This window comes from Penicillium pulvis, assembly GCF_028828015.1.
Source record: "Penicillium pulvis strain IBT 33274 chromosome Unknown contig_23_segment0_segment0, whole genome shotgun sequence".
NCBI classification, from domain to species: Eukaryota; Fungi; Ascomycota; class Eurotiomycetes; order Eurotiales; family Aspergillaceae; genus Penicillium; species Penicillium pulvis.
This window is the reverse complement of record NW_026643075.1, coordinates 122,691-137,497: the sequence shown is the minus strand read 5'-3', so window position 1 is coordinate 137,497 and position 14,807 is coordinate 122,691. Positions and strand designations below refer to the sequence as shown.

The 14,807-nt window shown below is 47.1% G+C and overlaps 6 protein-coding genes across 6 annotated transcripts; 3 read left to right on the top strand and 3 right to left on the bottom strand.

Annotated features, from left to right (window-relative positions):
- Positions 1-1,393: 1,393 nt before the first annotated feature.
- Positions 1,394-3,287, top strand: N7503_004322 (Major facilitator superfamily domain general substrate transporter; the record flags this gene model as incomplete). Its single annotated transcript, XM_057063869.1, has 6 exons — positions 1,394-1,624; positions 1,683-2,011; positions 2,067-2,907; positions 2,957-3,075; positions 3,128-3,211; positions 3,263-3,287. The coding sequence occupies 6 exons, from the start codon at positions 1,394-1,396 to the stop codon at positions 3,285-3,287; spliced, it is 1,629 nt and encodes a 542-aa protein (XP_056921612.1).
- A 338-nt stretch (positions 3,288-3,625) lies between these two features.
- Positions 3,626-4,917, bottom strand: N7503_004321 (TauD/TfdA dioxygenase family protein; the record flags this gene model as incomplete). The annotated part of the gene is made up of 4 exons (XM_057063868.1): positions 3,626-3,754; positions 3,809-3,942; positions 4,005-4,737; positions 4,786-4,917. 4 exons carry the CDS (start codon positions 4,915-4,917, stop codon positions 3,626-3,628), a joined length of 1,128 nt encoding a protein of 375 aa, XP_056921611.1.
- Positions 4,918-7,368: 2,451 nt separating this feature from the next.
- Positions 7,369-8,272, top strand: N7503_004320 (uncharacterized protein; the record flags this gene model as incomplete). The annotated part of the gene is made up of 2 exons (XM_057063867.1): positions 7,369-7,597; positions 7,650-8,272. 2 exons carry the CDS (start codon positions 7,369-7,371, stop codon positions 8,270-8,272), a joined length of 852 nt encoding a protein of 283 aa, XP_056921610.1.
- Positions 8,273-8,703: 431 nt separating this feature from the next.
- N7503_004319 (uncharacterized protein) lies at positions 8,704-9,095 on the bottom strand (the record flags this gene model as incomplete). Its single annotated transcript, XM_057063866.1, has 2 exons — positions 8,704-8,894; positions 8,948-9,095. The coding sequence occupies 2 exons, from the start codon at positions 9,093-9,095 to the stop codon at positions 8,704-8,706; spliced, it is 339 nt and encodes a 112-aa protein (XP_056921609.1).
- A 2,500-nt stretch (positions 9,096-11,595) lies between these two features.
- N7503_004318 (uncharacterized protein) lies at positions 11,596-12,678 on the top strand (the record flags this gene model as incomplete). The annotated part of the gene is made up of 7 exons (XM_057063865.1): positions 11,596-11,723; positions 11,778-11,867; positions 11,916-12,016; positions 12,065-12,118; positions 12,189-12,242; positions 12,300-12,475; positions 12,529-12,678. The coding sequence occupies 7 exons, from the start codon at positions 11,596-11,598 to the stop codon at positions 12,676-12,678; spliced, it is 753 nt and encodes a 250-aa protein (XP_056921608.1).
- Positions 12,679-13,416: 738 nt separating this feature from the next.
- On the bottom strand, positions 13,417-14,546 carry N7503_004317 (uncharacterized protein; the record flags this gene model as incomplete). The annotated part of the gene is made up of 3 exons (XM_057063864.1): positions 13,417-13,791; positions 13,969-14,193; positions 14,250-14,546. 3 exons carry the CDS (start codon positions 14,544-14,546, stop codon positions 13,417-13,419), a joined length of 897 nt encoding a protein of 298 aa, XP_056921607.1.
- Between the last annotated feature and the right edge of the window lie 261 nt (positions 14,547-14,807).

Sequence of the window (14,807 nt, the reverse complement as noted above, 5' to 3'; positions counted from 1 at the left end):
GCACGGATGGACATCACTGTATACATTATTGGATGTACCAAACTGCACCAACTGAGACTAGCAATTAGTCAGGCCGATCCTGTAAGATTCATTTAGACTTCATATGGGGAACCTGATTTGCAGATCATGGTTGGGCGTGGATGCTGGGGAGATGTCGATCACAGAGGCCTATGCGCTCCGGTTTTGAAGATGTCTGGGTTATGATTCAACCTCACCGCAGTGACAAGAACACCCGCACAGATACTAAGAGCACACTCAACGATGCAAGGGTGACACTGCCCTCGCTTCAGTCACAAAATGTGTCACTTGGGAGCTTTCAATCCTTTTAGAAGAACGCCAGGCGTATGGCGACATGCAGCTCGGAAATACCGTTCTCAGAATTACAGTAGGGCATCTATTCGATCAGCTTGTCAGACTCGATATAAGGCACACATCATCCCGCATACTGAATTTGTGGCCAGTGAAGATGGAGGTAAAGTGACGTCACTATTCACACTGGATGTTGTGAGATCGTCGCTTCGCATGACAGGGTGAGACTCTGAGGTCCCGGCATGGGGAAGATGTCATCTGGTTTCATCTTTGGATTTCTGGCCTTGGCATCGATGTAAGGGAAGCTAAGTGTGATGTCCAGCACAGGTTGTATAGATCTTCGACACTTCAGCCCCTTCATATCTCATTGAGATCCGTAAATGATGATAGCTGTGAACAAGATCAATCGACATTTACCATTTTTGAATATGACGGCTTTGGCACGACTGGTCCTTGATACTGCCTTGGTACATAATGTAGCATGTGCTTGCTTCAGCTAGCCTGCAATGCCCAGCAATCACATCACTATCACTCCAAATATCGCCAAAGTAAAGACAAGAGAAATGGGCCGAGGCGAGCGCCAATCCATGACGGCATATCTTCTTGTAGGGCATTGCGATTATCCTTTCGGAGAGTGATTGGCTGTAGATAGTCCATAACATTCGCCTTTAAATTTCCCGGTGATGCAAGAGATCTTTGAACGTGAAGAGTCTGACGGTATAATGTACTTCTGTGGTGTCAATCTACCCTCTGTGTGTAGCAAAGTGTTGGACACTTTCTATGTTTCAAATCACATCCACTCAAGTTTAGATGATTTAGGCTTCCTGCGACCAGGTTATTCATATTCAAATGCGAGAATTGACGCCTGGAATATTTTTACATTTGCAATGGTCTCATTTGAATCCGAGGGCACGACATGTGGCTGCAATGATCTCCGACTTGACGGGATTGCGTGACTAACGAACCCCGCTTATTCTACCTATACTGCTATATAAACAACTAGAGATATAAACAAAAATAAAGCACAGAAGAGAAGCCAAGCCATTCAGCTATCGATCTGGCTTTGTAGCACTTGGAAAAAACTATGACCGACCAAAAGACCGCGCAGGTTTCTGCCAGTCAGAAAAACTCCCCGGGAGCTAGTATATTGGAGTCGGATCAAGAATCGCAACGAACTCAAGGCTATGACAATGGTACTTTTCAAGTCAAGGAGGGACATGAATACTACCGTCCAATCGATAGCTATGAGGGAATGCACCGCTGGGATCCGGGTTTCGAATGGACAGAGGAGGAAGAGAAGAACATCGTCCGAAAGGTAAAGAAATCCCACAAAGCAACGACTAAATAGTCATTCACTGATGTGGTCATAACAGATTGATGCTCGTGTCTTGACATTTGCCTGTGTGACATTCTTCGCACTGCAACTTGATCGAGGAAATATTAGTCAGGCTCTAGCAAGTACATTTCTGGAAGATCTAAGAATGACCAGCAATGACTATAATCTGGGCCAGACCATATTCCTAGTATGCTTCCTTCTGGCTGAAATGCCTTCCCAATTAATATCCAAGAGGCTGGGTCCCGATCGCTGGATTCCTATTCAGATGGTTGTGTGGAGTATCATCGCAGCCTGTCAGGCCTTTCTCAAAGGACGAGGATCGTTCCTGGCAACGCGTGCTTTGCTGGGACTTCTAGAAGGTGGCTTGTGAGTCTTCTCTCTTTCCTTCGCATGCTGGGTATGAACTGACCACGAAATGTAGTATCCCTGACACGGTCCTCTTCTTATCGTTCTTTTACAAGTCCAACGAATTGCCGAAGCGACTGGCTTGTTTTTGGATCTCGGACACGCTGACGGGGATTGTCGGTGCATTTTTGGCCTTCGGTTTCCTTCACATAAAAAACGCCGACGGCACGGGCGCATGGCGATACCTCTTCGCTTTCGAGGGCCTCATTACGGGACTTGTCGGAATTGTCGCTGTGTTCTGGATGCCTGCCTCCCCAGTCCAAACCAAAGGAGGATTGCGCGGGAAAGACGGGTGGTTCACGGAATACGAAGAAAAGATCATTGTCAACCGAGTCATTCGTGATGATCCTAGCAAGGGAACCATGCATAACAGACAAGCTGTCACGCCAAAGTTATTGTGGCAGTCGTTACAAGACTATCACATGTGGCCGATCTACATTCTCGGAGTGATCTGGTTAATTCCCTCGACGCCGGCCACGAACTATCTCACGTTGCAATTGAAGGAGGTAGGATTCGGGACCTTCGAAACGAATTTGTTGACCATTCCGGCTGCTGTTGTTTCGATCATTACTCTCATCACTATAACGTGGATTGCTGAGCGAACAAACCAACGCTTGCTTTCGGGTGCCGCGGTCGAAGTGTGGAATCTTGCTCTTCTGATCGCATTAGAGGTTCTACCTGCGAAGGCGCTGCCATGGCCTAGATTCGCGATTCTGACTCTGCTCGTTGGAACCCCGAGTATACATCCGGTCCTTGTGGCTTTGACATCACGAAATGCGGGCTCTGTGCGAACTCGCACTATAGCCACTGCATTATACAACATGTCTGTGCAAATCAGTGCCATTGCTAGTGCTAATGTGAGCGACCTTTTATTCTGTGACCTTTAGCGGATACTAACTGCGATAGGTCTATCAAACCGACGATAAGCCATACTATAAGCGTGGAAACAAGATTTTGATTGCTCTCGCCGTGATTAGTCTGTTCTTGTTCGTTGGTTCGAAATTATACTATGACTGGTGTAACAAGTATGAAAAGCTCTCACACTTGATGCTATTGTCGGCGCTAACTCAGATCCAGACGGAATGCAGAGAAATGGAATGTGATGACAGGCGAGCAGAGAGAAAATTATCTACGTGAAACCCCCATTATGAATAACAAGAGGTCTGTGAACATGCGACTGTCATTGGGATTGACGAACTAATCCTGAATTAGACTCGATTTCCGCTTTTCCCAGTGAGAAAGCAACCTATCGGGTCGGCTCAAGAGGGAAATGGGCTAGTTGTTATAGAATAGCGATGATATAGGGCTTATTTATAGAGCTCCTAAATGCAATTGTCAGATGTTGCCTTTCTCAGTGGCGCTGTTTGTTGTTTACAAGATAGAAAGTCCCAAAATAGTCTCTTTTCATCTTTTCTCTGTATTCAAATGACAATAGAGCATGTTCGAAATTTTGGTGAAATTCCCATATGGACATCTTGCATGTGTCACAAAGTTGGTGTCATTTATAGCTGGTACTGCTTGATAGAAAGGACATTGGCTACTTTCCCCGCGCGCTAACCACCTCATCATCAACAACTACGGCTTGTCATCCTCCGGCACATAGGGCGTCTCATACGGGCGCTCAGCCTGCGGGGTAATTCGTGCCAAATGACGGCGCTCCCCAGTTGTCCAGTCAATTATTGCAGAGTGGGCGGTAACACGATTCTGTATATTGATTAGTTTACCAAGGTCGGCATCAAAAGTGCAGAAGGGTCTTACATCCCAGATCACAACGGTCTTAGGGGCCCATCGAATTCGAGCCTGGTAGTCAATGCCGCGGCTAACATGAGCCAACAAGAATCCTAGAAGGGCGTCACTCTCTTCTTTCTTGAGTCCCACAATGCTCCGAGTGACTTTGAATCCGTGAGTTTCAAACGTATGAAAGATTTTGAGGGCGGGAAATGATTGTGCTTACAACCAGCATTGACAAATAGTGCCTTTTCTCCAGTCACTGGATGGGTCCGCACAAGAGGATGCTCGTTTGTCACAGGCTCTCTTCTCACAACACCACCACGCTCCCGGCTATTTTCAGCCTGCTCAACCCCTGAATGAACAGCCTTCAGTCCGTGCAACCGCTCTTTGATCGCCGGGGAAAGCCGCTTGTATGCCTCAACTTGGTCCACAAATACGGTATCTCCACCTACCTCGGGACCATCAAGAAGGTACAAAATTGTGGTTCCCGGCGGCTGCTGCTCATAAGTAACATCCGAGTGCCATGAGACACTACTGTTCTTCTCAGCAAGGTATTGGTCAAACTCCCATGCGTTGTTGTTCCGGTGCACGAGGTGAATCTCAGGATATCCCTCCGGAGACCCACTTGTAGGGTGGATATGATGTCGCCCGAAATATCCACCGAAATTCAAGGCCTCTTGGATTGGTAGGTCGGCCAGGTCTTGGTCTCTGAAAGCAACGACCTTGCGTTGGGCGACTAGGAGAGCGAGCTGGTCTTTGCCGGCCGAGTCAAGTTTACTCAGCTGAATGCCTGTCACTTCGGAACCGATGGTTGGTGTGAGCTTTTGATTTGTAGTCCCTTCGGGCAAGAGGTCCTTGAAGGAATGATCGGCGTCTTTGCCGTGATCGACGTGCGTGAAAGGTTGAAGCACAGAGTATTTCTCGCCATGGTCCCAGGTAGGGAGATATTCTGGATACTAAAGACTGTTAGTCAGGGAGAGTGTGAACGATTGATCTAGGCGCACGCTGGCAGTAGTCTTTCCCCCTTCTTCTTCAAGAACTCTTCGCAATTTGGGCTTCGTCTCGAGATCTCCATGATTCTTTTTGATGGGAATGACAATCTCTGCAGTAGGGGTCTCGGAGATAGATGGCGCCATTTCGTACATTCAACTTTGTCTCGAGATTTGAGGTTTTTGTGGCATGGTAGTCTTGATCATCTATTGACTTGATTATATAGCTTTATTCCTCGTATTTACGCCATATTCGCGTTGGATCACGCACCACCCGAGGTCTTGTACAAGCCAAATGGTTGCGACATTCATCATCGTGATTTGCTATGAAGATGGTGTTATGAGTTAAGTAATCAAAGATTATCCTGTAACTTCCATGTGACACTGGTTTCGAATATCGGCGAACATTAGATTCAAAAGATCATCATCCAAGTGCTCAAGATATGCGTTCACAGTGTTTCAGATAAAAGTATGGAGTAGATTCAATGATCATAATCAGGCAGGGTGTAGGACCCTGGATAACCGACAATAGACCTCCCATAACCACATCATATCATTAATTCTAGTATGACGTGATATGAAACAAGCGACAACCCGCATCCATGGACAATCACTCCGTCTGATTGAGAGAGATAGATGGAGGGTAGCTTTTCAATGAGCCCTACGTATTGTTGGCAGCTGAGAACAGGATCTTTCCCATTCGAGGTGTTCCCATGCCCGCAAGAGGTCCTGACTCTCTGAGCCAATCACAGCTCGGGATACCACAGCAGGCTTCATGCCTAGTGAAAAAAAAGGAAGTTCATCTCCGTATTACTCGTTAAAGCGTGCTTACTACTTCAGCTTGCAAAATTTGTGTGAGACCGAAGGAGTTGATACTAAAAGAATATCAGTATCAGCGAGTAGAAGCCAAGTTGAAAAGTTTGCGGGAAGCTGTACCTCGTAAGTACAGAGAAGTGGGTGTGCTAACTCAGCCATCGATTGGTCTTGAATGGCCAATCAAACGAGGTGGGAGATAAGGCTGCTTTCAATAGCGCCACTGTCTCCTTATCTCACAAGTCATAACGTGGAATGAGAGCAGCAAAGCCTCAAGTGCCACGGTGACGTCTGCGGTAACACGCCTTTAGCTCAAGACTACGCCACTTGACCCGTCGATCAAATGGTTATTGTTCGAAATGGCAGTATGTCCGATAGTCAGGAAGTGTTTACACATCTGGACCAGGCGGATTCTAGCGATGATCAGCCAGGCACACGGTCAGGATTGGCCAACATTTCTACATACTCGAGCCCAAGACGCGTCCTTGGTCCGTAAGACAGGGATGTTTCTGACTTCGTACATTAAAGAAAAAAGAGAAAATAGAAAATAAATCCGGGTTCATCGACATGCCCCACCCATTTCAAGATGTGGAGAAGCGATATTTGTATACAGGGTTTTTTTTTTTTTTTAGTTAGGATGTCTGGCTGGAACCTGCTTTTGATGCGCAAACGCCGATCCTTTTAGATGGGAAATTAACAGTAAAATCTCTTCGCCTGGACATTTAGACCAGGTCATATTGTCAATAGCGGAATTTCAAAAGTCGCTTAGGCCGTGTTGCAGGACCAATCGGCGACCTGAAGAGAACCACAACCTTGCTAAGCATGTCGGCAGTCATGGTTACAACCAAAAAAATCCATTCGAAGAGGCAACTGATCTAGCCGAGTCTAGACTTGTACTTTTTAAATTAACGACAAAACCTGCTGGGTACAGTGGATCAAGAAAAATGGTGGACATGAAAACGCTTGGACCAGACAAGAATGACGCGGCCCGCACTTGAGGCAGAGTTCGATGCGATGCGGACCTGAATCACGACACATCAACATGGCTTTTACCACTGCATAGAATCTATTACTTCAACTATTTTCTATCAATATTGATGATAATAAATCTATCCTTGTTTGCCTTGAACGTTCGACACTTGTGACTCTCGTGTTCCTGAATTGCCAAAGGCCCAAGCGTAAGGCCATCTAGCTCCATGCGGGGCTAACAATGCGGATTACTTGGCAGTGGCGTACTTTTTAGCTCAAAGGAAAGAGATACGCAGTCTTATCTCATGCATTATTGCAAAAATGGGCCTTCCGTTGAGGATTTGGAGGAGTTCGTAAGGACTTTTCCTAGAGAACAGTGGGTTCCTGACTCGGCAAGTCTCATAATATCTTCCATGTGGGCCTTTCAGGCACAGTTCGAAATTCAATTTGAACTATAACAGGGATCCTATGGACACGCGTCCTGTCCCACGTTGGTAAATCCCCGCTGCAATAAGGATTGGACCTATCGATATACGGTTAGTGCCCGTATAGTTTGTGAATCAGCATGGAAAGTACCAATTTAGGTCAAAGAGGATTTGATAGGTTCCAACGGCGCTCATCGCCCAATTCCCGGTTTTTGTATCATTCGTGGATGATTCGTAAGTCTTAAATTGTCGTTGCTCTTTTCTACTTAAACCCCTGACGTGGTACAAGACCGTTTTCTTTTCTCTTTCTCTGATCTCGGACATTCTTTGTGAAGCAACACTGTTTACATTCGCTTCGGGCTCTCTACCCCACACCCTTTCAATTTTCACGATGAAGAGCACCATTGCCATCGCTGCCCTCGTGGCTGGCGCCAATGCCCTCGTTGGTCGCAGTGACAGCTGCTGTTTCCAGCTGACTGCCTCTGGAGGTGAAACCGGCACCCTTGGCCAATTGACCGATGGCCAGGTCCGTCTCGGTGATACCACCCTGTCGGCTGCCGAGTTCTGCATCTCCAACTCTATCATCACCGATAGCGAGGGTCGTGGATGTGTCGTCACTTGTAAGCAGACCAATCCTTCACACAGAGAGACAGAAACTAATAGCATATTTAGCGGAGACTACCCAGTTCCAGTGTGATGAGGGCGCCACAGGCACCTCTGGCTTCTCCTTGGCTTCTTCTGGTCTGCTGAGCTTCGACAGCAGCTCTTCCTTCATCGCTTGCCAGACTGGTGAGGATAATGGACGCAACATCTATACCACCAACAGCACCTCGGTCACTGAGTGCATTAGCATTCAGCTGACCGGCGACTCTTGCGGCGCCGCTGCCTCGTCCTCCGTCGCCCCATCTCCCGTGGCCTCAACACCCATGGCCTCGTCTTCCGTGGCCTCTTCCGTTGCTGCTGTCGCTCCCACTTCGTCCGTCCCTGTTCCCTCTGGTGTTATGTCTTCGGCCCCTGTTCCCACCCCCACCAGCTCTCGCCCTCTTATCCCCTCCAGCCCAGCCGCGGTCTCCGCCTCCACCCCTGTTGTTGTCTCCACCAGTGCCGTGAAGATCACCAGCTCCAGCACCACTGCAACCTCGACCACCAGCACTTCGTCTACCACCAGTGCCTCCGCCTCTAGCGCTGCTTCCTCGACCGCTCCTACCAGCGGATCGGCTATCACTGCTCCCATGGGCTTGGCCCACTGGGTCGCTTCGATCGCTGTCATGCTGAGCGTGATGGTTCTCTACTAGACTTTCGTATAGAAACTCATCGTGCTGCTTCGCTGAGATGATCGCAGAAAGTGAGCAATTGATTTGAGGAGCTATATCCTAGTAATGAGTCTCGAAATCGTTGCGATATTGGGCCTATGATTTGAATATGATGCAGGTAATATGTACAAGCCGCATGACCACTCCTTTATGAATATAATACCGTGACTGAAATGATCACTAATGTTTCCTCGTTTTTCCATTGTGTATCTATGGATTTGATTTGGAGTCCGACGCAGCCTGGGGGACTGCCATATACACCATGCGAAGATGAGGGTTTTGTAACTAAGTTTTTGACAAGTAATAAATAAATATCAATGGCTTTGTGATTATACCGAATTATAAGATTATATTAATGTATAGAGGGGGAACTTCAGTCCCTCGAAGATCATGCGGCACCCGACCGTAGCATCTTAGCCCTGCCATCCTCCTTCAAACCCGATACCAGCACCGTTGCTGCGTCGCCGAGCACTAGAGTATCTTCTCGTAGCGGCAAAATCAGCGCGTTCCCTCTCCTCTCGCATTAGACGTCGCTTTTCCCGTTCATCCTCATCTTGATGACCAAAGCTCCAGACTCGTTGTTTTTTAGGGCGTGTCTCATTTACTAATATTATTTGTCAGTAAGATTCGAGATCAGGTAGTTTTGATATATCGTACTAATAGCATGGGGCGCGGTATCGACGGCTAAATCAGCATGAGAAGATCTCGCACTCGAGTTGTGGGACTCCAGGACAGGCTTTTCTGGGTGAACCGAGTCGTGCCTTTGGTTGAAGTGTTTGAAAAAATCAGATGTTCTGCGAAACATGGCTGGCATGGTAGAGGAATCCTTTCAAGGACTATGGTATGTGAATTATTTGATGAGAAGATGGTTAAAGATTCTGGGAGTGAACCAATGTTATATATGCAAATTGGCATCCGTCATATGACAGCACTATCATTATCTCGCGAATTGCCACGATATATCGGTTGAGATAAGCTATTGGGATATACTATTTGTGGGTTCGAGTCGAAGCATCATAAGTGGGTACATGTGAATCTCATGACCGCCATCCAAGGTTCGAGATCTTCTCCCGTTATTACCCGCCCGCGTATTGGGAGTCTATAACGCAACTCAGGGGAAATAACAGTACCTCTATACTATTTTTAGCTGTATTCTGGTGCTATTGGAAAATTGTCTGATATCATTGACTTCGTTGCGGTCTTTGAACATGATAAGGACCGAGTCTAGACTGCCAGAAAGCACGGGTCGTGATGAATTGGTAATTATCCAAATCGTTACCTCTAATCACGGCTTGTCATTAAATAACGCATAATCAGATGATAGTCAAATTTGCATGGTGCTAGCTGCATGACTTGCCACCGGGACAACGGCACGGGTCGAGACTCATTTGATGCGCAAAATCTCAGTTTTGTTGGGCATGAAAAGTTTTTCATGGGGCATGGGGGAAAAAAAGATTCGAATACCTGCATTCGCTTGATTTGTAAATTAAACTGGTTGAGGAAAATTGAGAGCGAGGCAGATAAAGAACTAGTGATGGGAGAAATGCGACCGCGTCCAATATTCTGTGGCTTGATTTGAGGCTCTTGTGGCTTATACTTGTCAGCACTGTAGATAAAAGCCTCACCTCCCAACCTCCCCCATCCTTCGTTTTTTCCTTGTTCTGTATTGTCTTTCCATTAAGTTGCTCTTTCTCTTCTTTCTCGTGTTTCTCTTTTCTTCTTCACTGTCTCATTTCCATACAGATCTCAATCTACCTTCCCCTTTCCCCTTCTATTCCTCTCCTTTTTACAGCTGACGTCCGCATCAGATCTTCGTCATCTTATCCTTCATCCTTTTAAAAATCAGTTGTAAACATTTCAGCATACTAGAAAACAACCTTGCGATTAGCATGGCAATTTGCTCACTAACTTGGTCAGGGGCCAAGAAAAGTGTTACGTTCGGGGAAATGTTTATCGTTTGACGGGATGTCAAAGCTATGATTATCGAGCCAATGCGACAGGCGTGGTATTCTCATTCAAATGAGTCTCTGGAGAGATATTTTTCTTAACCGGCCTGAGCTTCAGAACTCCAGGATTGCGCTGGTTGACTTCCCTGGTAGGTGTTTGAGGGGAGAGGGGGTCAGCCACGGCTAATAAAATGAGGCCAAATTGACTGAAGCATATTGGTCCAAGACCGGGGACTTTCTCTGAACACAGGCAAAGTGTGAATTGTTCGAAGAACAATTTCCATCTAGTCAAGAAAATAATCCAGGAAGCACTGTAGTAGTAACGCCTGGAGATTTGTTGAAGTAAATCTGGGCGGGTGAAAATGCGTCAGAATGACCAGAGCGGCAAATGGCGCATGAAGAAGATAGTTGAAAGGGAACCCTATACGACCTTACTGCATTCCTTCCCACTCGTGGGTACCACACCGCGGAATCCGCGTTCCGCCATGAATGATCGACAGGATCATTTTCGGAAGCATAAACCCCCAGATCGACTATTGACGAATTAACGAATAGTGCGGGGTGAAACTTTAGGTAGGATTTAAATGATCGCCAATCAATTGGCATGACCAGATGATCGACTCAAGGCGGAATATAAAGTCGGATTCCGCCTCTTCTTCGGCACATCCCTCGGCATCATATTAGCTTCCCGGTCCCATGGATGGCTTAGGGTGGCAACCCTCAATTATGGTCATCCAGCATTGAAGTCTTATAGTACCTTCAGCACGTTTCACGATAGTTTCGCTTTTACATGAGTCCGCGCACCGGGATTTCTCTAAATAAATTGCTGCAGAATGGACATCATCGTTCTTCGTTTCTAACTGGATTGGAATGCCCCATGATTGTCAACGCCAAGTTTACTCATAAGGGGGCTTCTCAATAGTGGAGCTGTACCAAAGTCTACCGACTAACCAACTATAGCGATGAACTCAATATCCATTCGAGAACCAAATTTTGAGTGGGCCTAAAACCCTATTGACTTCCCCAGGATGCGGCAATCGTCGTCAACCTTGGAACCATATGCCGATATGATTTCCGATAGCGTCTTACCCCGTAAATGTAGCATCAACAGCTTCCGATCGGATGCGGAGACAAAAATCTGGGGAAGCTCCCCAGTACATTATAGCTGTGAATTCGGATCCAAGGCCGGTAATTGGGGCTTGGAGCACTGTCCGCTCGTCCGACTTAAATACTCGTTCCTGCTTTTTATGTTCAATATCTTTCGAAGACTTATTTCTTCTTGTAAAGAAAAATGCCAGGTACAACTATGGACGACGAAATCATGCGTGGTGACTCTAAGGTCTCACACAGCGAGGGGGGATGCCTGCCTTGACGCAGGTTCCTACATCTATTACCTTGTCTGCTGAGCAATTTGAGAGGCTTTATTTGAGTCCTATGATGCATCGCCAGCCGACGCTTGCGAAGAATCTGGGAAACCCCACTCCACTGTATGATCTAACACCCACCCCTGACCAAATTCCTTGCTGACTGTGTGAAATCAGGGGCATTGGAGCTTTCGTGCTCACAGCCACGCCACTTGCATGTTGCTTGATGGGGTGGAGAGGTGCTGGTGGGGGTGGTGCTGCATTCACGTAGGGATTAGTCTGGCTTTGGTATTGTTCTCGACTGACATGTTGCAGTGGAGTTTTAATCTTGCTGGGTGGACTCTTGCTGGTCCTTTCCAGCATCCTTGAGTTCATTCTTGGAAACACATTCTCTTCAGTCGTGTTTGGTCACTTGGGTGAGTGGTCTGCAAATTGAAATCGGAACAGGATTAACTTTTCCTTAGGTGGATTTTGCTTGGCTTTTGGTGCTACTATGACTCCAGCATTTAACTCTGCAGGTATAGGTTCTTTTAAACTTGATTATAACTTCTTTGGTTCTAATTGAATTCCAAGCCCCATATTCAGCAGACGGAACCAATACGTTAGCAGGTCTTCACGGTCCCGGTTTTGTCGACACATTCGGTATGTTGTATATAATTTAACCTCGCGTTGAGTTCCAAGACTAATCTAATCGAGTAGCGTTTTTCTTCCTATTCATGGCATTATTGATGTTGATATATACTGTGTGCGCAACCCGCACCAACATCGTCTTTGTGCTGATCTTTGCATGCCTGATTTTCGTCTTCTCTCTCTTGGCTGCCGCATACTGGAAACTGGGTCTTGAGGACGAGGTGACTGGTAACCGGTTGACTGTGGTATGTTTGTACTATATCTGTATGCTTGGCAATACTCTAACCTGGCCGTTTAGGGTGCTGGTGCCGCTTTGTTCGTGGCTACGATGTTAGGATTCTACTTGTTGACGGCACAGCTGCTTGACTCTGTGGGTTTCCCTATTTGTCTGCCCATTGGAGATTTGAGTGCAGTTTGGAATCGCCGGAGCCAACGGTTAGTTTTATAATCCGTCGCATATATTCCACCATCTGACCTTTATCTTAGGAATTTTTCGGATCCAGAGGTAGCAAGCGATATTAATGGCAAATTTTGAGCTCTCATGCCGCCACCTAGTGTAGAATCTTCTCAAAATGGGAACCGTGCTGGCTCACCTATCCTGGGGAAGTGGTGAAGGCTACAAGGTCGTATTGACTAATGATGTTTGTGGGGCGTGATCTTTGCTATGTGGATTTGATCAGTTTGATGCTTAATCTAATCGTCTTGATCCGGGAACATCTGAAAGACACGTCAGACTTTCCCTACAATGAATATCCTTAGCAGTCAGTCCCGTATAGACCAGGTAGATCTCCTCGTAATAATGATGAATAGTTACCTGAAGCACATTAACTATCCAAAAGATCCAGGGATGTAAAATTCGAAAGTGGGGAGAGCCATATAGAGTAGGCTAATATTATGGCGATGATCAGTAGCTTTGTGACTGGTGAAGTTCAAACTATGCTAGATCTAGGCGCATGCAAAAGCCAGTGCTCAGAATCGCCCGTATAAAATGTGATGAGTATCGCACTAGTGACCGGGCGTAAGTCACCCGCCTGTCAGTAGCCCACTGGCAACCGTGAGACATTCTTGATAATTTCGTCATCTCCAACTCTTTTGCCGCTTTTCACCCGAATTCACTGCGAAGATCACGCAGCTGGAGGAATACATTCAGATCCTGGAGGACAGGCAGAAGGATTTCGACGAGGTCCTACGATAGGCTTTGGACGATCGCAAGGCAGCTATTGAGCGTGAGGAGGCGGCACTGAAGGATCGCAGCGCTGCCGAAGCTGCGCGCGATGAAGCTATCGACAAAGAAATGGAGGCAAAGCGCCTTTTCGCCAATCTCCACATTGAGTGGGAGGATGACAAGTCTGCCCTTGAATTGAAGGAGGAGAACGAGAACCTCAAGCATGAGAGAGATCATGCCCGCGACAGAGCTTTCAGGGCTTGTCACTATGTCCAGGAGAGCCTCGAGTGGGGACAAGCGCACAACTTGATCAACCATCAACTTTTGGGAGAGTGGACGGTCATGAAAGATGAGAAGATCCACTACCTGCACGTCAAGCTGGAGGCTGAGAAAGAGCTATACAGTAAGTCAGAGCATGCGAAAATGGATGATCAAACTATCTTTAGCCTGGAGAACGAGCTCTCCGTGCTGAGGACCGGCGCACACACGCTCAAGAGCGAGTGCCACTTCCGCGAGAGACAATACCTGGAGGCCAAAGAGATCCTGCAGGCTGAGCTAGATGAGAAGACCGACGAGCTTGCCACTGCTCAGCTTGAGCAACTTGAATGGAACAAGGAGAAGGCTGATCTGTTCAAAACCAACCAAAACACTACCAACGAGCTCAGAAAGGCCACGGCCCAGATTCATGAGCTTAAGGCTCAGCACGCAAGTGCGGAGACTGTCCTGAAGCAAGACGTTGAGAAGCTCGCGCTCACCATCAAAGAGCTTGAGGAGGGTCGCCAGGGCCATGAAAAGGCTCTTAAGCAAGAGTCGAGATCCAGCTGGTAGCTGCCAAGAGAGAAGCAGAGGCCGACAAGAAGGCGATGGAGACCGCCAGGCAGGAGATCGAGGCCAACACAAAGAAGGAGGTGGAGCAAGCGAAACAGGGACAAGAATTCGACAACCTCTGGATCCAGGATGTCTTCTATGCTGGCAAGCGACTTGAGGACCACAAGGAGTTGGATGACTTTAAGCGAAATGAGATCTACAGCGAGATTGCGGGTATCTGGGGCACTAATGAGGGATCCCAGCTTGAGCAGTTCTTTGAGGAGAAGAAGAAGCCAGATTGTGGTCATCTGTCGCCTCAAGAAGGGCGATAAGCCCGTTCGCATCTTTGATGCTTCTGAGGGATGGTTCCGATTCGTCAACAGAAAATAGAGGTGCTGAGTTGTGAGTGCTGAGTGATCTGGGCATTTCCCGAGGTCGTCAAGTCGAGGACTTTGTTCTTTTCCTTTGTCCAACCCTGTATATATTTTTTGTTTCCTTCAATTCTGTCTTGTTTGCCAAATATATTATAGTCTATCGTAATCGACTTCTTGCATGGTTTTAACTGGCATTCTCGCACGTTTACCTTATATTCGCCCAGCAAATAG